At 47.1% G+C, this 23,356-nt stretch overlaps 1 protein-coding gene across 2 annotated transcripts in view; it reads right to left on the bottom strand.

Annotated features, from left to right (window-relative positions):
* The window catches only part of VSTM2L (V-set and transmembrane domain containing 2 like), an 82,754-nt gene that overhangs the window by 50,293 nt on the left and 9,105 nt on the right, over window positions 1–23,356 (bottom strand). Inside the window, exon 1 of one of the 2 annotated variants that reach the window (XM_069953614.1) lies at window positions 2,189–2,375. The exons of the other annotated variant lie outside the window; for it this stretch is intronic. Within the exon in view, the coding sequence (XP_069809715.1) occupies window positions 2,189–2,231 (43 nt within the window). The 5' untranslated portion in view covers window positions 2,232–2,375. Of the gene's footprint in view, window positions 1–2,188; window positions 2,376–23,356 lie in introns of those variants that run through there. 2 annotated transcript variants of the gene reach the window in all.

Below are 23,356 nucleotides of genomic sequence, written 5' to 3'. Positions count from 1 at the left end.
GGGGATGTGTGATGTGCAGGGGGGATGTGTGATGTACAGGGGGGGGATGTGTGATGTACAGGGGGGGATGTGTGATGTACAGGGGGGGGATGTGTGATGTACAGGGGGGGATGTGTGATGTCCAGGGGGATTGTGTGATGTACAGGGGGGGGTGATGTACAGGGGGGGGGGTGATGTACAGGGGGGATGTGTGATGTACAGGGGGGATGTGTGATGTACAGGGGGGATGTGTGATGTACAGGGGGGATGTGTGATGTACAGGGGGGGATGTGTGATGTACAGGGGGGGATGTGTGATGTACAGGGGGGATGTGTGATGTACAGGGGGGATGTGTGATGTACAGGGGGGATGTGTGATGTACAGGGGGGGGGTGATGTACAGGGGGGATGTGTGATGTACAGGGGGGATGTGTGATGTACAGGGGGGATGTGTGATGTACAGGGGGGATGTGTGATGTACAGGGGGATGTGTGATGAACGGCGGGGGGGATGTGTGATGAACGGCGGGGGGGATGTGTGATGTACAGGGGGGGATGTGTGATGTACAGGGGGGATGTGTGATGTACAGGAGGGGGGTATGTGTGATGTACAGGGGGGATGTGTGATGTACAGGAGGGGGGGATGTGTGATGAACGGTGGGGGGGATGTGTCATGTACAGGGGGGATGTGTGATGTACAGGGGGGCTGTGTGATGTACGGGAGGGGGGGGCTGTGTGATGTACAGGGGGGATGTGTGATGTACAGGGGGGGGATGTGTGATGTACAGGAGGGATGTGTGATGTACAGGGGGGGATGTGTGATGTACGGGAGGGGGGGATGTGTGATGTACAGGAGGGATGTGTGATGTACAGGGGGGATGTGTGATGTACAGGGGGGATGTGTGATGTACAGGGGGGATGTGTGATGTACGGAAGGGGGGATGTGTGATGTACAGGGGGGATGTGTGATGTACGGAAGGGGGGATGTGTGATGTACAGGGGGGGTGTGATGTACAGGGGGATGTGTGATGAACGGCGGGGGGGATGTGTGATGTACAGGGGGATGTGTGATGTACAGGGGGGGATGTGTGATGTACAGGGGGATGTGTGATGAACGGCGGGGGGATGTGTGATGTACAGAAGGGATGTGTGAAGTACAGGGGGTATGTGTGATGTACAGGGGGGATGTGTGATGTACAGGGGGGGATGTGTGATGTACAGGGGGGGATGTGTGATGTACAGGGGGGATGTGTGATGTACAGGGGGGATGTGTGATGTACAGGGGGGATGTGAGATGTACAGGGGGGGGATGTATGATGTACGGGAGGGGGGATGTGTGATGTACAGGGGGTGTGTGATGTACAGGGGGGATGTGTGATGTACAGGGGGGATGTGTGATGTACAGGGGGGATGTGTGATGTACAGGGGGGATGTGTGATGTACAGGAGGGATGTGTGATGTACAGGGGGGGGGATGTGTGATGTACGGGAGGGGGGGATGTGTGATGTACAGGAGGGATGTGTGATGTACAGGGGGGGATGTGTGATGTACGGGAGGGGGGGATGTGTGATGTACGGGAGGGGGGGATGTGTGATGTACAGGGGGGGGGATGTGTGATGTACAGGGGGGATGTGATGTACAGGGGGGATGTGTGATGTACAGGGGGGATGTGTGATGTACAGGGGGGGATGTGTGATGTACGGGAGGGGGGGATGTGTGATGTACAGGAGGGATGTGTGATGTACAGGGGGGATGTGTGATGTACAGGGGGGATGTGTGATGTACAGGGGGTGTGTGATGTACAGGGGGGATGTGTGATGTACAGGGGGGGATGTATGATGTACGGTGGGGGGATGTATGATGAGGATCTGTTATGTACGGTCAGGGGGATGTATGATGAGGATGTGTGATGTACGGCGGGGGGTGTATGATGAGGATCTGTTATGTACGGTCAGGGGGATGTATGATGAGGATGTGTGATGTACAGTGGAGAGGATGTATGATGTATGATGAGGATGTATGATGTACGGCAGGGGTGTATGATGTATGATGAGGATGTATGATGTATGATGAGGATGTGTGATGTATGGCGGGGGGTGTATGATGAGGATGTATGATGTATGTGTAATTATTCAGTGATCTGATCTGTTCTGCAGGAGACATCTTATGTGTACAGGGCCCAAAAAGAAGGATCAGTCACACTGCTGTAACCTGTCTGATCAGTAGATGCCGGGTCAGTCAGTCTGCAGCCCATCCTAGGAGTGCGGACCAGCGCTCAGTGTACAGGGGTCCCAGCTCTCCCAGCACTGGAGAAGTACATAGCAGTGCAGGGTTAGAGGATGTTGTACCCCAATACATGCGTATCCCCTCCCCCAGGACCGGTCTATGGAGCCTGCCCTGTATAATATGTATGATAGAGGGGAGACGGGAGAGATGGGTCACCATAGATACACACCGCATGCAGGGAGGTGGGTAACAGCGCCACCAACTGCCTCCTTAGTGTATTACATCCAGTGGGTGGAGCTATTATAATGAGCTCCCCATATAAGGCAGCGGCTAGTGGAAACATCCAGTGGGTGGAGCTATTATAATGAGCTCCCCATATAAGGCAGCGGCTAGTGGAAACATCCAGTGGGTGGAGCTATTATAATGAGCTCCCCATATAAGGCAGCTGTGACAGGAAGTAGTTGAGGGAGGTTGTGGTTATGTTATCATCACAAGCTGTGAGGAGATGTTGATATACAGTCTGATGTGAACGTAGCCTTAGGGTCTATTCACACGTCAGTATATTTTCCAATCCACAATTTTGAATCCGTTAGCAATACACAAATTTTCATCCGTATTGCATCTGTAAATACGGACCCCATAGAGTTGTATTGGCTGTGTCAGTGGAGGAGGTTCTGTCTTTTTTTTTGCGGAGCGGATTGCAGCCCAGTACACAACACGGATGTGTGTATGGGTCCATTGAAATACATTGGTTGAGTAAGGCCCTATACGTGTGAATAGGGCCTTACTCATCCAGGTAATCTGAGGGGTGATCCCTCCTCATATCCTTACTAACATGGAGGCTTACCGCCCAGATAACACTAAATAGACTCCATCACTACTGATCCATCTTACAAAGGGCGACTCCGCATACAAACTCCATATTACCACACTAATTCTTCTCACCAGCACAAGTCACCCTCCCCGACCAACAGCCATATGATATATACCACAGAGAGAGAGACTGTATATAATATGTACATCACAGAGAGAGACGGTATATAATATGTACCTCACAGAGAGACTGTATATGATATGTACCTCACAGAGAGACTGTATATGATATGTACCTCACAGAGAGACTGTATATGATATGTACCTCACAGAGAGACTGTATATGATATGTACCTCACAGAGAGACTGTATATGATATGTACCTCACAGAGAGACTGTATATAATATGTACCTCACAGAGGGAGACTGTATATTGTATGTACCTCACAGAGAGAGACTGTATATGATATGTACCTCACAGAGAGACTGTATATAATATGTACCTCACAGAGAGACTGTATATGTTATGTACCTCACAGAGAGACTGTATATTGTATGTACCTCACAGGGAGACTGTATATGATATGTACCTCACAGAGGGAGACTGTATATGATACATACCACAGAGAGACTGTATATGATATGTACCTCACAGAGAGACTGTATATAATTTGTACCTCACAGAGAGACTGTATATTGTATGTACCTCACAGAGAGACTGTATATAATATGTACCTCACAGAGAGAGACTGTATATGATATATACCACAGAGAGACTGTATATTGTATGTACCTCACAGAGAGACTGTATATAATATGTACCTCACAGAGGGAGACTGTATATGATATATACCACAGAGAGAGAGAGACTGTATATAATATGTACCTCACAGAGAGACTGTATATTGTATGTACCTCACAGAGGGAGGCTGTATATGATATGTACCTCACAGAGAGACTGTATATGATATGTACCTCACAGAGAGACTGTATATGATATGTACCTCACAGAGAGACTGTATATTATATGTACCTCACAGAGACTGTATATGTTATGTATCTCACAGAGAGACTGTATATGTTATGTACCTCACAGAGAGACTGTATATGTTATGTACCTCACAGAGAGACTATATATGATATGTACATCACAGAGGGAGACTGTATATGATATGTACCTCACAGAGAGAGACGGTATATAATATGTACTTCACAGAGAGACTGTATATTGTATGTACCTCACAGAGAGACTGTATATGATATGTACCTCACAGAGAGGCTGTATATGTTATGTACCTCAGAGAGACTATATATGATATGTACCTCACAGATAGAGACTGTATATGATATGTACATCACAGAGGGAGACTGTATATGCTATGTACCTCACAGAGAGAGACGGTATATAATATGTACCTCACAGAGAGACTGTATATGATATGTACCTCACAGAGAGACTGTATATTGTATGTACCTCACAGAGGGAGGCTGTATATGATATGTACCTCACAGAGAGACTGTATATGTTATGTACCTCACAGAGAGACTATATATGATATGTACCTCACAGAGAGACTGTATATGATATGTACCTCACAGAGAGACTGTATATGTTATGTACCTCACAGAGAGACTATATATGATATGTACCTCACAGAGAGAGACTGTATATGATATGTACCTCACAGAGAGACTGTATATGATATGTACCTCACAGAGAGACTGTATATGTTATGTACCTCAGAGAGGCTGTATATGATATGTACCTCACAGAGACTGTATATGTTATGTACCTCACAGAGAGACTGTATATGTTTTGTACCTCACAGAGAGACTGTATATGATATGTACCTCACAGAGAGACTGTATATGTTATGTACCTCACAGAGGGAGACTGTATATGATATGTACCTCACAGAGAGAGAGAGACTGTATATAATATGTACCTCACAGAGAGACTGTATATGATACCACATCACAGTATATGATACATATCACAGCTGCACCTCAAGAGCTGGACTCCCTGTTGTCTGCTTTACTGTGCACCAACATCAAGGACGTCTCCACCATCACCTCAGACAGCAGTAACAGAGAAGGAGAAAAACAAGTATCATCATCACCATCTATAACACCTCAGGGGGAACTACAAGTACCAGCATCACCATCTATAACACCTCAGGGGGAACTACAAGTACCAGCATCCCCATCTATAACACCTCAGGGGGAACTACAAGTACCAGCATCACCATCTATAACACCTCAGGGGGAACTACAAGTACCAGCATCACCATCTATAACACCTCAGGGGGAACTACAAGTACCAGCATCACCATCTATAACACCTCAGGGGGAACTACAAGTACCAGCATCACCATCTATAACGCAGAGGTGCAGTCCCCTCTATAACCTCTGGCACTACTACTCGGCCTGTGATTTATCAGCCATTCTCCCTCGTCCCTGAATTCCCCCCTTTCTTCTGTCTGCTTCACCAGGATCCCCTATTGTGTGAATTGCTGATGCGTCTATGGTGGTGCGGACCCTCAAAGAAGAAGCTGAGCATCATAGCAGGTAGGACCTGGGGGGCTGAATTATTGGGGCCAATTCTACAATCGGGGGGTCTTCCTGTCTGTGTGTGAGGGGGGGGCACACTAAGTGCCTATAATGATGGGAGTCACTCAGTATCACAATGACAGTGTGGATGGACATAAGATCTGATAATCCGGCATGTGATTACCGCCGGCTGGAGAAGCTGGATGCGGCCCTAGGGAGTCCTGGTGGATACAGCCTGTGGCCTATGACTGTCAGGAGGTAACAGGTGGTCTATGGCTGTATCCATTTTCCCTGGACTTCTTCAGCCGCCGGTAATCGGATGCGGCCTGATCGGACTCCCGTGTGCTCCCGCTGCGCTCATCTCTAAGCTTCAGACATCCGACCATATGGATAACAAAGTCACTGAAAATATAAATTATTATGGTAAATAAGGCCGGGTTCACACTGCGGTTTTGTAATCAGTTTTTCCACCAACTTCCATGTTTTTGTGTACGTTAAAAAAATAAATAAATCTTTTTTCATCCTTTTTTTTTTATAATGCATAAATGAAGTAAAACGGATTGCAAAAGCGCAGTGTGAACCCGGCGTAAATATATCTACGATATAGAAGTCTGGAAATGATATGAAGGAAGCAAATAAGAGAGAAGGGAGGACGAATCCAAGGACTAAACGCGGAGCCGGGGAGGTGATGACTCCATGTGCCGCCATCTCAGAGCCAGCGCTGGCCTTCTGGAGGGGCTGCCACACACCGCCTCTCTGTGCCCGGCGAGTAATTATCATAATCCCCAAATCCTGGCACATTAATAAGAGATCAGCGTCATCTATAACCCAAGAGCCACAGACGTGGAGGGAGGGCGACGGCGGCGGCACAAGATTGATGATGGTCGTATCCACGGAAAGAGGCAAAGATGAAAGAAGACAAACACAATGAGATAAAGCCAATGCTCTTCACTGCAGGAATCGCTTACACCGTCCCTGACGTCCAGCAGCAATGACCCCCGTGTTAGGTCATCATCATCAGGCCACCTGCTAATGACCCCCCCATGAGTGATGGAGAAGCCGCTGCCCGATCAGCTCCTATCAGCGCTCCGCAAATGAGCCGTCACAAGTTCATTAGGTTGCAGCATCTTCTTAATAGCCTCCTAATTAATATTTAGCTGTCTAATTAGCTGGCAGCGCCCAGATGTGAGGATTCCATCAAGACGCCTGGACTCACCGCGCCGGATTAACCCTAACCATGCCCAGCTACTCCAAACTAAGGAACAATGGATGGATAGATAGATAGATAGATAGATAGATGGGAGATAGATAGGAGATAGGAGATAGATAGATAGATAGATAGATAGATAGATAGATGATAGATAGATAGATAGATAGATATAAAAGTATATCAGCAGCACAAAATCCTAGTGAGGTGGGTGCCAGTTGTAGTTCCAACCACGAACTCTTTATATATTGAAGTAAATTCAACGGCACTCCAAAGGATAGTGGAAACAAAATTTGTGATTTATTCCAGTGTGCAAATCATACACAGCACAGCAATCTCTCAGAGATTGCTGTGCTGTGTATGATTTGCACACTGGAATAAATCACAAATTTTGTTTCCACTATCCTTTGGAGTGCCGTTGAATTTACTTCAATAGATAGATAGATAGATAGATAGATAGATAGATAGGAGATAGATAGATAGATAGATAGATAGATAGGAGATAGATAGATAGATAGATAGATAGATAGATAGATAGATAGGAGATAGATAGATAGGAGATAGATAGATAGATAGATAGGAGATAGATAGATAGATAGGAGATAGATAGATAGATAGATAGATAGATAGGAGATAGATAGACAGATAGACAGATAGATAGATAGATAGATAGATAGATGATAGATAGATAGATAGATAGATAGATAGATAGGAGATAGATAGATAGATGATAGATAGATAGATAGATAGATAGATAGATAGATAGGAGATAGATAGATAGGAGATATAGATAGATAGATAGATAGATAGATAGCTAGATAGGAGATAGATAGATAGATAGATAGATAGATGATAGATAGATAGATAGATAGATAGATAGATAGGAGATAGATAGATAGATAGATAGATAGGAGATAGATAGATAGATGATAGATAGATAGATAGATAGATAGATAGATAGATAGATAGATAGATAGATAGGAGATAGATAGATAGATAGGAGATAGATAGATAGATGATAGATAGATAGATAGATAGATAGATAGATAGATAGATAGATAGATAGATAGATAGGAGATAGATAGATAGGAGATATAGATAGATAGATAGATAGATAGATAGATAGATAGATAGGAGATAGATAGATAGATAGATAGATAGATAGATAGATAGATAGATAGATAGATGATAGATAGATAGATAGATAGATAGATAGGAGATAGATAGATAGACAGATAGATAGATAGATAGATAGATAGATAGATAGATAGATAGATAGATAGATAGATAGGAGATATAGATAGATAGATAGATAGCTAGATAGGAGATAGATAGATAGATAGATAGATAGATAGATAGATGATAGATAGATAGATAGGAGATAGATAGATAGACAGATAGATAGATAGATAGAAGATATAGATAGATAGATAGATAGATAGATAGATAGATAGATAGATAGATAGATAGATAGATAGGAGATAGATAGATAGATAGATAGATAGATAGATAGATAGATAGATAGGAGATAGATAGATAGATAGATAGATAGATAGATAGGAGATAGATAGATAGATAGATAGATAGGAGATAGATAGATAGATAGATAGATAGATAGATAGATAGGAGATAGATAGATAGATAGATAGATAGATAGATAGATAGATAGGAGATAGATAGATAGATAGATAGATAGGAGATAGATAGATAGATAGATAGATAGGAGATAGATAGATAGGAGACAGATAGGAGATAGATAGATAGGAGATAGATAGATAGATAGATAGATAGATAGATAGATAGATAGATAGATAGGAGATAGATAGGAGATAGATAGGAGATAGATAGATAGGAGATAGATAGATAGATAGATAGATAGATAGTAGATAGATAGATAGATAGATAGATAGATAGATAGATAGGAGATAGATAGATAGGAGACACTCTGAGGGTACAAACCCACACACCGTATACGCAGCTTATTTACTGCTGCGATACGCAGCAAATACGCAACAAACACACAACAAATACGCAGCAGATTAGATCTAAATAACTGGACACAGCATCAAATCTGCACCACCAAATCTGCTTCAAATCTGCTGCGTTTTTGTTGCGTATCTGCTGTGTATACGGTGTGTGGGTTTGTACCCTTAGGGCACAACTTGCCCCTTCATTCAAAAACAGCGGCAGGCGCCCATAGCAGGGGGACCCAACAGCCAGATTGTCCACTATGTGACGTATACCCTCATACTGTCGATCATACCCCCTTAAGGAGTCATACAAATAAGTCCTGGGAGTCGGATATATTTGCTGGATACCACATAAGCTCCATGAAGGAATTGTCCAGGGTTAGAAGAACATGGCTTCCCTTCCTATCCCAGAGGATAGCCCTGTCTGATCATCAATATGGCTGCAGTACCAGACATGACCCATGGGCAGGAGTGGCACTGTTTGATCCTGTACAATGATGGTCTTCATATCCGGGTGCTGGGAACTGTATCCAACCAGGTGGAACCTGACGGAAAGGGTCTTGTAGGTAAAAACTACCCTCTGGATTTATTTTGCTATTTTACTTTTAAAGTCTGTAAAGGTCAACTTATCCTTTAAGTGACATTTCCAAGTTTTTCATTAAGAGTCGGATTGTCTGGAATCGGCCTAGATCTCACCGCAGAATTGATTTTTTTTTTTTTATTGAAGACAAAGTAGTGACCAAGCTGTGTACACACGGCGCTCGGGATGGCGGCACAGGTTACACAATGGGGGGCTCAAATTCATTGTATCCCTTCAAGGAACCCTAAGGGTGCGTTCACACGTACAGGATCTGCAGCAGATTTGATGGCGCAGATTTGAAGTTGCAGATTCAATGCAAAGTAACTCTGGACCATCAAATCTGCTGCAGATCTTGAACGTGTGAACACACCCTAACAAAGTCTCTCTCTGTCTCTTCACAAAATTATTTCCAACTAATGGTCAAAAAATTGTAAGGATTAGGTTCTTCATCAGGACTGCAGATCAACGCTTAAAGGGGTACTCCAGCAAAACTTTTTTTCTTTCAACTCAACTGGTGCCACAAAGTTAAACAGATTTGTTATTTACTTCTATTAAAAAATCTCCCGTCTTCCATTACTTATCAATTGCTGTATGTCCCGCAGGAAGTGGTGCATTCTCTCCAATTTCCTAGTACTTATCAGCTGCTGTATGTCCTGCAGGAAGTGGTATTTTATTTACATTCAGACACAGTGCTCTCTGCTGCCACCTTTGTCCATGTCAGGAACTGTCCAGGGCAGGAGAGGTTTTCTGTTTCAATATATTTATTAGGTTTTAACAAACTTTTCCAAATAAAAACAGTTGTACAACTTAGAACCGTACAACATTTCCAACAAACATACATAATTTCCAAACAATTATACATGCATTTTTCTATGGGGATTTGCTGCTGCTCTGGACAGTTCCTGACATGGACAGAGGTGGCAGCAGAGAGCACTGTGTCAGACTGCAGAGAATACACCACTTCCTGCAGGACATACAGCGGCTCATAAGTATTGGAAGACTGGAGATTATAGATTACAAATCTGTATAACTTTCTGTCACCAGTTGATTTGAATGAAAAAAGTTTTTGTTGAACATTCCCTTTAATCCATTAAAATATGATGTCAATATCTGATTACAGGGGGAAAAGTCCCCCAAACGCTGGAAAGTATGGAGGGCAGCAGTTCTAGATGGAAGGTAGCGGGTACAGCCACCCCTGCAGGGGAGGACGGGGCCGCTTTCTCCTTGTCCCCTTTATTCTGCGGATACTGATCCCATATCCTAATGACCGGCCATCAATATTTAAAGGGGTTTTTCATCTTACTGACATTCATTCCTTAGGACAGGCCATAAACGTTTGATCTCCAGGACCCCGGTCACTTATCACAATGAAGGGGTCCTAGAGGTTGGGCCCACACTGATACTGGTGGCTGATCGTTCTATAGTCCCAGAGGACCCTTTAAATCTCCAGCAGCCATATAATCCTATTATGGGTGTAAAGTAAAGCTGGGTCACACCTGAATTGTTGGTCCCCTTGTTCTGCCAGTATGGACGCCATGAGACGGCGGGGTGTATGGTTATACTTAGCAATAGACAGTTGTAGGGGCCATTGTGCAGAGCTGTTCATTATCAGTACAGGCCGAGCTCCTGCTTCTTCCTTCCATATTCAGTCAGCAGGGGTCCGACACTGAGTCACTGGACCAAGAGACATCCCTCTAAATGGATCTGGCGCGGTTCCGGAGAGAGGTCACAATGGGGGACCACAGTATTATAAACCAAACAGTCCTTTTATTAGGCAACGCATTTTGGCCCCTTCATTGTATCACAGGCCTTCCTCAAGCAAGACTTATAGGGCCGCTTAATATGGTGGTTTCCTACGGGAGCCGCCCCTTGGCTGGGTCCTTCCCGGAGGGATACCTTGCCAGTTCTGTTTTTCGAGACTCTTAAATGAGGCTCCACGGACCTATACAATAGGATCTATATATAATAGGACACCCATAGATGATAGTACCCACAGATGATGGCACCCATGGACGATGCATATCATGTTAAGAATTTGGAGTCTTCGCAGCGGCCGTCGTCTCTTCTTTATCCTTACATTTAACAAGGTGGGATTACTCTTTAGTGTAGACATGTTGAGTCAATATGGGGGATTTACTCATCGCCTAGAACAGCCGGAACCTTCCACTGATATCATTACTGTTATAAAGCTATAGATAATCAATGATTTGCGCTATGAGATGTATAAGGCTGATATATCTGGGATTTAATTTACAGCAGCGCTAGATTGGGAATGCAGGGTTAAGCGTGTAAGGCAGAAGTGAGGCATGGCGGACAGGCGGCCATCGGTGTGTGGGCATGCCCAATGTCTGCTCACATTACATGCTGACAGTCCCATAGCTGTAATGTGAGCTGCGGGTATAGGTGCTGGGACATGCCCGTCCTCTGCTCACATTATATGCTGACAGTCCCATAGATGTAATGTGAGCTGCGGGTATAGGTGCTGGGACATGCCCGTCCTCTGCTCACATTACATGCTGACAGTCCCATAGCTGTAATGTGAGCTGCGGGTATAGGTGCTGGGACATGCCCGTCCTCTGCTCACATTACATGCTGACAGTCCCATAGCTGTAAAGTGAGCTGCGGGTGTAAGAGCTGGAACATGCCCATCCTCTGCTCACATTACATGCTGACAGTCCCATAGATATCACTGTAATGTGAGCTGCGGGTATAGGTGCTGGGACATGCCCGTCCTCTGCTCACATTACATGCTGACAGTCCCATAGATGTAATGTGAGCTGCGGGTATAGGTGCTGGGACATGCCCGTCCTCTGCTCACATTACATGCTGACAGTCCCATAGCTGTAATGTGAGCTGCGGGTACAGGTGCTGGGACATGTCCGTCCTCTGCTCACATTACATGCTGACAGTCCCATAGCTGTAAAGTGAGCTGCGGGTGTAGGAGCTGGGACATGCCCATCCTCTGCTCACATTACATGCTGACAGTCCCATAGATATCACTGTAATGTGAGCTGCAGGTATAGGTGCTGGGACATGCCTGTGCTCTGCTCACATTACATGCTGACAGTCCCATAGATATCACTGTAATGTGAGCTGCGGGTATAGGTGCTGGGACATGCCCATCCTCTGCTCACATTACATGCTGACAGTCCCATAGATATCACTGTAATGTGAGCTGCGGGTATAGGAGCTGGGACATGCCTGTCCTCTGCTCACATTACATGCTGACAGTCCCATAGATGTAATGTGAGCTGCAGGTATAGGTGCTGGGACATGCCTGTCCTCTGCTCACATTACATGCTGACAGTCCCATAGATATCACTGTAATGTGAGCTGTGGGTATAGGTGCTGGGACATGCCTGTCCTCTGCTCACATTACATGCTGACAGTCCCATAGATATCACTGTAATGTGAGCTGCGGGTATAGGTGCTGGGACATGCCCGTCCTCTGCTCACATTACATGCTGACAGTCCCATAGATGTAATGTGAGCTGCGGGTATAGGTGCTGGGACATGCCTGTCCTCTGCTCACATTACATGCTGACAGTCCCATAGTTGTAATGTGAGCTGCGGGTATAGGTGCTGGGACATGCCTGTCCTCTGCTCACATTACATGCTGAAAGTCCCATAGCTGTAATGTGAGCTGCGGGTATAGGTGCTGGGACATGCCTGTCCTCTGCTCACATTACATGCTGACAGTCCCATAGATATCACTGTAATGTGAGCTGCGGGTATAGGTGCTGGGACATGCCTGTCCTCTGCTCACATTACATGCTGACAGTCCCATAGCTGTAATGTGAGCTGCGGGTATAGGTGCTGGGACATGCCCGTCCTCTGCTCACATTACATGCTGACAGTCCCATAGATATCACTGTAATGTGAGCTGCGGGTATAGGTGCTGGGACATGTCCGTCCTCTGCTCACATTACATGCTGACAGTCCCATAGATGTAATGTGAGCTGCAGGTATAGGTGCTGGGACATGTCCGTCCTCTGCTTACATTACATGCTGACAGTCCCATAGATATCACTGCAATGTGAGCTGCGGGTATAGGTGCTGGGACATGTCTGTCCTCTGCTCACATTACATGCTGACAGTCCCATAGATATCACTGTAATGTGAGCTGCGGGTATAGGTGCTGGGACATGCCCGTCCTCTGCTCACATTACATGCTGACAGTCACATAGATATCACTGTAATGTGAGCTGCGGGTATAGGTGCTGGGACATGCCTGTCCTCTGCTCACATTACATGCTGACAGTCCCATAGCTGTAATGTGAGCTGCGGGTATAGGTGCTGGGACATGCCTGTCCTCTGCTCACATTACATGCTGACAGTCCCATAGATGTAATGTGACCTGCAGGTATAGGTGCTGGGACATGCCCGTCCTCTGCTCACATTACATGCTGACAGTCCCATAGATGTAATGTGAGCTGCAGGTATAGGTGCTGGGACATGCCCGTCCTCTGCTCACATTACATGCTGACAGTCCCATAGATGTAATGTGAGCTGCAGGTGTAGGTGCTGGGACATGTCCGTCCTCTGCTCACATTACATGCTGACAGTCCCATAGCTGTAATGTGAGCTGCAGGTGTAGGTGCTGGGACATGCCTGTCCTCTGCTCACATTACATGCTGACAGTCCCATAGATATCACTGCAATGTGAGCTGCGGGTATAGGTGCTGGGACATGCCTGTCCTCTGCTCACATTACATGCTGACAGCCCCATAGATATCACTGTAATGTGAGCTGCGGGTATAGGTGCTGGGACATGCCCGTCCTCTGCTCACATTACATGCTGACAGTCCCATAGATATCACTGTAATGTGAGCTGCGGGTATAGGTGCTGGGACATGCCCGTCCTCTGCTCACATTACATGCTGACAGTCCCATAGATATCACTGTAATGTGAGCTGCGGGTATAGGTGCTGGGACATGCCTGTCCTCTGCTCACATTACATGCTGACAGTCCCATAGTTGTAATGTGAGCTGCGGGTATAGGTGCTGGGACATGCCCGTCCTCTGCTCACATTACATGCTGACAGTCCCATAGATATCACTGTAATGTGAGCTGTGGGTATAGGTGCTGGGACATGCCTGTCCTCTGCTCACATTACATGCTGACAGTCCCATAGTTGTAATGTGAGCTGCGGGTATAGGTGCTGGGACATGTCCGTCCTCTGCTCACGTTACATGCTGACAGTCCCATAGATATCACTGTAATGTGAGCTGCGGGTATAGGTGCTGGGACATGCCCGTCCTCTGCTCACATTACATGCTGACAGTCCCATAGATATCACTGTAATGTGAGCTGCGGGTATAGGTGCTGGGACATGCCTGTCCTCTGCTCACATTACATGCTGACAGTCCCATAGTTGTAATGTGAGCTGCGGGTATAGGTGCTGGGACATGCCCGTCCTCTGCTCACATTACATGCTGACAGTCCCATAGATATCACTGTAATGTGAGCTGCGGGTATAGGTGCTGGGACATGCCTGTCCTCTGCTCACATTACATGCTGACAGTCCCATAGATGTAATGTGAGCTGCGGGTATAGGTGCTGGGACATGCCCGTCCTCTGCTCACATTACATGCTGACAGTCCCATAGATATCACTGTAATGTGAGCTGCGGGTATAGGTGCTGGGACATGCCTGTCCTCTGCTCACATTACATGCTGACAGTCCCATAGATATCACTGTAATGTGAGCTGCGGGTATAGGTGCTGGGACATGCCTGTCCTCTGCTCACATTACATGCTGACAGTCCCATAGTTGTAATGTGAGCTGCGGGTATAGGTGCTGGGACATGTCCGTCCTCTGCTCACATTACATGCTGACAGTCCCATAGATATCACTGTAATGTGAGCTGCGGGTATAGGTGCTGGGACATGTCCGTCCTCTGCTCACATTACATGCTGACAGTCCCATAGATATCACTGTAATGTGAGCTGCGGGTATAGGTGCTGGGACATGCCTGTCCTCTGCTCACATTACATGCTGACAGTCCCATAGATATCACTGTAATGTGAGCTGCGGGTATAGGTGCTGGGACATGTCCGTCCTCTGCTCACATTACATGCTGACAGTCCCATAGTTGTAATGTGAGCTGCGGGTATAGGTGCTGGGACATGCCCGTCCTCTGCTCACATTACATGCTGACAGTCCCATAGATATCACTGTAATGTGAGCTGCGGGTATAGGTGCTGGGACATGCCTGTCCTCTGCTCACATTACATGCTGACAGTCCCATAGATATCACGTAATGTGAGCTGCGGGTATAGGTGCTGGGACATGCCTGTCCTCTGCTCACATTACATGCTGACAGTCCCATAGTTGTAATGTGAGCTGCGGGTATAGGTGCTGGGACATGCCTGTCCTCTGCTCACATTACATGCTGATAGTCCCATAGATATCACTGTAATGTGAGCTGCGGGTATAGGTGCTGGGACATGCCCGTCCTCTGCTCACATTACATGCTGACAGTCCCATAGATATCACTGTAATGTGAGCTGCGGGTATAGGTGCTGGGACATGTCTGTCCCTGGAAAACATGAATATGCAAAAGAGAAGCCCGCGGAGCCTCATTTAAGAGTCTCGAAACCCAGGACTAGCCAGATATCCCTCCGGGAAGGACCCAGCCAGGGGGCGGCTCCTGTAGGGAAACCACCAAAACCACCATATTAAGTGGCAGCTGCTGTATGTCCTGCAGGAAGTGGGGAATTCTCTCCAGTCTTCCAGTACTTATCAGCTGCTGTATGTCCTGCAGGAAGTGGTGTATTCTCTCCAGTCTGACACAGTGCTCTCTGCTGCCACCTCTGTCCATGTCAGGAACTGTCCAGAGCAGCAGCAAATCCCCATAGAAAACCTCTCCTGCTCTGGACAGTTCCTGACATGGACAGAGGTGGCAGCAGAGAGCACTGTGTCAGACTGGAGAGAATACACACTTCCTGCAGGACATACAGCAGCTGATAAGTACAAGAAGACTGGAGATTTTTATATAGAAGTAAATTACAAAAAAAATTTTGGTAAACAGCCCTTTGAATGGAAAAGAGGTTCTACATGATAGTAAAATAAGGACCAGGGGTGGAATCCACGCAAGGTGCGACTCTCATATATACACCCTACCCAGGAGGTGTACTATAGAATTAATAGGGTTCCCTATTGGGTCCCACTGTGGCCATACAAGGTAAATCAAGGCTTCCCTCTCATCCCAGCAGCAGCAGTGCTTAGTGTAACTCTCCGCATGCCATGTATACTCCTGTACTGTATATATCATCTCCTAGCGCTGCTCAGTGACTAGGCTTACCCATCCCTGCCTGTCCTGCTGTTTCTTTCATGTCTGCTCACATAGCACCTTGCAAAATCCCAGTGTGTCCGTAACCCATTCCCACCATCAATCCTAAGTCCTGGCGTAGTAGACAGGAGTATGCGCTGTGGTATAGGGTGTATCTCACAAAATGACACCTCATCTGAACTCCAGCCAATAGGCGTCTGAATCAATCTACTACAGGACCCCAATAACACATTGATAGCAAGGACGGGGGGCACAGCATGGAACAGGAGATCCTGGCTGTAATAATGGAACGTCCCACTTCTGCACTGGTTCAAGGAGTAAGAAATCCAGTGGAACTTCCCAGGATTATTACATGCACCAATACAGACAATGCGTTTCAAGCCTGGAGCGGGCTTAGTCAGGGCAATATAGAAATGACTTGTTATATATATATATATACACACACCTACCTACAGGCTGTGCTCTCTCTCCCGTCACTGTGTATACTGTTCTGTGCGGAAACGCGCCGTCTGTTATTGTGAGTGTGACAGAGGTAAATGGACGTGTTAGATAGAGGTAGTAATATACAGAGGAGGAGTCGGGGTCTCCCACCCTCGCAGCCCCCCTCCTCCTACCTGTTATATAGGATAACGGAGTCAATTTATTATATTAAGAACTTTCATAGACAAAATAATTCATGTTCTAGGATTTCTGACACCCAATGAGACCCTGAAAGATGGGTCAATGGAGGGTCCTTGGATAGCACTGCTAGGGGGACACTGGGGCGGCGCTGTTATGGGGGACACTGGGGCGCCACTGTTATGGGGGACACTGGGGCGCCACTGTTATGGGGGACACTGGGGCGCCACTGTTATGGGGGACACTGGGGCGCCACTGTTATGGGGGACACTGGGGCGCCACTGTTATGGGGGGCACTGGGGCGCCACTGTTATGGGGGACACTGGGGCGCCACTGTTATGGGGGACACTGGGGCGCCACTGTTATGGGGGACACTGGGGCGCCACTGTTATGGGGGACACTGGGGCGCCACTGTTATGGGGGACACTGGGGCGCCACTGTTATGGGGGACACTGGGGCGCCACTGTTATGGGGGACACTGGGGCGCCACTGTTATGGGGGACACTGGGGCGCCACTGTTATGGGGGACACTGGGGCGCCACTGTTATGGGGGACACTGGGGCGCCACTGTTATGGGGGACACTGGGGCGCCACTGTTATGGGGGACACTGGGGCGCCACTGTTATGGGGGACACTGGGGCGCCACTGTTATGGGGGACACTGGGGCGCCACTGTTATGGGGGACACTGGGGCGCCACTGTTATGGGGGACACTGGGGCGCCACTGTTATGGGGGACACTGGGGCGCCACTGTTATGGGGGACACTGGGGCGCCACTGTTATGGGGGACACTGGGGCGCCACTGTTATGGGGGACACTGGGGCGCCACTGTTATGGGGGACACTGGGGCACCACTGTTATGGGGGACACTGGGATAAGGCATGGCCTGTCTGACATATATACTTGATGGATATTCTATGGCACCTGGTCCACGTTTTTCCGTATCACATCCCCCTGCTGAGTCCCCCTCCCCCTCCATAGACTACGAGCGTGGGTGTATATGTGATATGTGATAATGCACGGCTTGTATACTGTGCACAGGATTCTCCCACCCGCCTGCCCATTGTCTGGACACAGTTGCAGATTCATGGTAATAAAATATTAATCAGGGATTTTCAGTGCACAGAGAGTCTGCATCTCCCGGCAGAGACAGATCCTCCGCACAGCAAACGCAAACCCCACCGAGGGTCTGATTAACATGCTGGCGGCATTACAGGAACCCATACAGGCATCTGATTAGGAGAGCAGATCTGACGGAGATAGCAGAACGCCGCACTCACCGTGCTTAACCCGCTCCAAGCCGCCAAAGTCTCTCCAATACAGAGAGCAGCTTATGGAACAGCCTACTGCCGGCCAATATAATCCTATAATGGTCAGGAGATGTAATCATACTAACCAGGAGATCAGCACCGTCTAATCCTGTCCTGGTAATCTGCAGCCAGATCCTGGATATTATACAGATCCCAGCACTGTCTGATCCTTATAATCTACAGTCAGGAGATCACTGAATGTTATATAGATCCCAGCACTGTCTGATCCTGATAATCTACAGTCAGGAGATCCCTGGATATTATACAGATCCCAGCACTGTCTGATCCTGATAATCTACAGTCAGGAGATCACTGGATATTATATAGATCCCAGCGCTGTCTGATCCTGTCCTGAGAATCTACAGTCAGGAGATCACTGAATGTTATATAGATCCCAGAACTGTCTGATCCTGTCCTGAGAATCTACAGTCAGGAGATCACTGGATATTATACAGATCCCAGCACTGTCTGATCCCGTCCTGATAATCTACAGTCAGGAGATCACTGGATATTATATAGATCCCAGCAATGTCTGATCCCGTCCTGATAATCTACAGTCAGGAGATCACTGGATATTGTATAGATCCCAGCACTGTCTGATCCTTATAATCTACAGTCAAGAGATCACTGGATATTATACAGATCCCAGCACTGTCTAATCCCGTCCTGATAATCTACAGCCAGATCCTGGATATTATACAGATCCCAGCACTGTCTGATCCCGTCCTGATAATCTACAGTCAGGAGATCACTGGATATTATATAGATCCCAGCACTGTCTGATCCCGTCCTGATAATCTACAGTCAGGAGATCACTGGATATTATATAGATCCCAGCACTGTCTGATCCTTATAATCTACAGTCAGGAGATCACTGAATGTTATATAGATCCCAGCACTGTCTGATCCCGTCCTGATAATCTACAGTCAGGAGATCACTGGATATTATATAGATCCCAGCACTGTCTGATCCTTATAATCTACAGTCAGAAGATCACTGAATGTTATATAGATCCCAGCACTGTCTGATCCTGTCCTGATAATCTACAGCCAGATCCTGGATATTATACAAATCCCAGCACTGTCTGATCCCGTCCTGATAATCTACAGTCAGGAGATCACTGGATATTATACAGATCCCAGCACTGTCTGATCCCGTCCTGATAATCTACAGTCAGGAGATCACTGGATATTATAGAGATCCCAGCACTGTCACTTCACAGGAACTACCCGCTCAGCCAATCACTGGCAGCAGATGTGCCCCGCCTCCCTCTGTGATTGGCTGAGCAGGCAGGTCAAGCAGGGATGATGTATCACAGGAATCAGGAAGAAGCAGTGACTGTGGGGGACCAGGGTGGATGAGTATCACTTGTTTTACATTAGCCCTGATTATATATATTCTATATTCTGGCCAGTGATGAGGGGTTCAGCTCCTAACAGTCAGGGAGGACGCCTGTACACAGTGACCCCCAATTTTATATAATCTACATATAAAGCGTCTCCCCTACAGGACTGTGGTAGACTGGCAGCGTCCTATATAGTGTGACGGCCGCATTCCCCACCGAGGTCAATAGATCCTCATACTCCCCTGGTCGCGGTCTTCTAACAAATCCATCAATGCGTTGGTGAAGAGACTGCCCTTTACTCCAGGAGACTCTGCGGCTTAATTATCTCTACAACATGAGATCCGCCAATTAGAGGGATGTTCCATTGCAGCCGCGTTTTCTGAGCTCTCAGCATAGAGGACATATGAATGCCCAATGTGACGCCTCCTCGCGCTCCAGCCCTGTCAGCACAACGCGGGATTATAACGCCATGTAAATGACCAGGTAACCATCAATGGGAGAGGCTACGAGACCACAGGAACCGACAGAAGATGACACTAGAGCAGCACCTTATCAGCATTATTTACCATTATTAAAGGGAACCTGTCATCACTTTCATGCTGCCCGAACCAGCAGGCATTGGGGCCGTCCCTGGAGGCTTCTCTGCTCCGCCAGCACCGATTAATAAGTCTCTTCCTAAATGTTACTGTACAGGCCCCACTCTGTAATCTGTTTACACTGTAAATTAAAGGGATTCTGACACACTGAAAACGCCCTGAATCTGCAGCCATCATCTTATAGAGGAGGAAGAGCTGAGCAGATTGATATATAGTTTTGTGCATAACTTGTCAATCTTTCATGCAAATCATCAATTGTCAATCATAGAATAGGACCGCCTACTTGACTACAAGGATTTACATGAAAAACTGTCAATTTATCCTGAAACATTTCCCATTAATTTATATATCAATCGGTTCATCTCCTCCTGCTCTATAACATGGACTGGATTCCTAATCTGACCATTCCTCCCCTTTAATCCCGGATCATTGAGTCCCCATGCTTTCTTAGACGCAGATACTAAAAACAACCATAGGCTGTATCCAGGTTTTCCAGGATTCCCTTGGCATGCATCAAACTTCTTCAGCCGCTGCTAATCAAATGCAGAGTATGCGGGTTCGGACAATTGTGAGCGTGTTTGAGGTCCAATCATCTCTAGTTCCCGCCCATCTGACTATTAAGTGCCAATAGTCGGGCAAACAGCAAAATTGCAATATGGGTATGTGCAAACTACAGAATCCGGACAGAACATCCGGCGTGGATTCCACAGCTCGCACCCGCTCACGGAGTCCCCGCTGGTCCCATAGATTTTATTCTATAATTTGAGATTCCACCGTCCACCCGAAGCTCTAGGCTATCATACAGTCTATGTGCTGCAGCCATGTAATGTCCCAGGTGCAGCAATGCCGCTGATCAGCTCTAGGCTATCATACAGCCATGTAATATCCCAGGTGCAGCAATGCCGCTGATCAGCTCTAGGCTATCATACAGCCATGTAATATCCCAGGTGCAGCAATGCCGCTGATCAGCTCTAGGCTATCATACAGCCATGTAATATCCCAGGTGCAGCAATGCCGCTGATCAGCTCTAGGCTATCATACAGCCATGTAATGTCCCAGGTGCAGCAATGCCGCTGATCAGCTTTAGGCTATCATACAGCCATGTAATATCCCAGGTGCAGCAATGCCGCTGATCAGCTCTAGGCTATCATACAGCCATGTAATATCCCAGGTGCAGCAATGCCGCTGATCAGCTCTAGGCTATCATACAGCCATGTAATATCCCAGGTGCAGCAATGCCGCTGATCAGCTCTAGGCTATCATACAGCCATGTAATATCCCAGGTGCAGCAATGCCGCTGATCAGCTCTAGGCTATCATACAGCCATGTAATATCCCAGGTGCAGCAATGCCGCTGATCAGCTCTAGGCTATCATACAGCCATGTAATATCCCAGGTGCAGCAATGCCGCTGATCAGCTCTAGGCTATCATACAGCCATGTAATATCCCAGGTGCAGCAATGCCGCTGATCAGCTCTAGGCTATCATACAGCCATGTAATATCCCAGGTGCAGCAATGCCGCTGATCAGCTCTAGGCTATCATACAGCCATGTAATATCCCAGGTGCAGCAATGCCGCTGATCAGCTCTAGGCTATCATACAGCCATGTAATATCCCAGGTGCAGCAATGCCGCTGATCAGCTCTAGGCTATCATACAGCCATGTAATATCCCAGGTGCAGCAATGCCGCTGATCAGCTCTAGGCTATCATACAGCCATGTAATATCCCAGGTGCAGCAATGCCGCTGATCAGCTCTAGGCTATCATACAGCCATGTAATATCCCAGGTGCAGCAATGCCGCTGATCAGCTCTAGGCTATCATACAGCCATGTAATATCCCAGGTGCAGCAATGCCGCTGATCAGCTCTAGGCTATCATACAGCCATGTAATATCCCAGGTGCAGCAATGCCGCTGATCAGCTCTAGGCTATCATACAGCCATGTAATATCCCAGGTGCAGCAATGCCGCTGATCAGCTCTAGGCTATCATACAGCCATGTAATATCCCAGGTGCAGCAATGCCGCTGATCAGCTCTAGGCTATCATACAGCCATGTAATATCCCAGGTGCAGCAATGCCGCTGATCAGCTCTAGGCTATCATACAGCCATGTAATATCCCAGGTGCAGCAATGCCGCTGATCAGCTCTAGGCTATCATACAGCCATGTAATATCCCAGGTGCAGCAATGCCGCTGATCAGCTCTAGGCTATCATACAGCCATGTAATATCCCAGGTGCAGCAATGCCGCTGATCAGCTCTAGGCTATCATACAGCCATGTAATATCCCAGGTGCAGCAATGCCGCTGATCAGCTCTAGGCTATCATACAGCCATGTAATATCCCAGGTGCAGCAATGCCGCTGATCAGCTCTAGGCTATCATACAGCCATGTAATGTCCCAGGTGCAGCAATGCCGCTGATCAGCTCTAGGCTATCATACAGCCATGTAATATCCCAGGTGCAGCAATGCCGCTGATCAGCTCTAGGCTATCATACAGCCATGTAATATCCCAGGTGCAGCAATGCCGCTGATCAGCTCTAGGCTATCATACAGCCATGTAATATCCCAGGTGCAGCAATGCCGCTGATCAGCTCTAGGCTATCATACAGCCATGTAATATCCCAGGTGCAGCAATGCCGCTGATCAGCTCTAGGCTATCATACAGCCATGTAATGTCCCAGGTGCAGCAATGCCGCTGATCAGCTCTAGGCTATCATACAGCCATGTAATATCCCAGGTGCAGCAATGCCGCTGATCAGCTCTAGGCTATCATACAGCCATGTAATATCCCAGGTGCAGCAATGCCGCTGATCAGCTCTAGGCTATCATACAGCCATGTAATATCCCAGGTGCAGCAATGCCGCTGA

This window comes from Dendropsophus ebraccatus, chromosome 14, assembly GCF_027789765.1.
Source record: "Dendropsophus ebraccatus isolate aDenEbr1 chromosome 14, aDenEbr1.pat, whole genome shotgun sequence".
In the NCBI taxonomy this organism is placed as follows: domain Eukaryota; kingdom Metazoa; phylum Chordata; class Amphibia; order Anura; family Hylidae; genus Dendropsophus; species Dendropsophus ebraccatus.
This window is presented reverse-complemented; position numbering and strand designations above follow the sequence as displayed.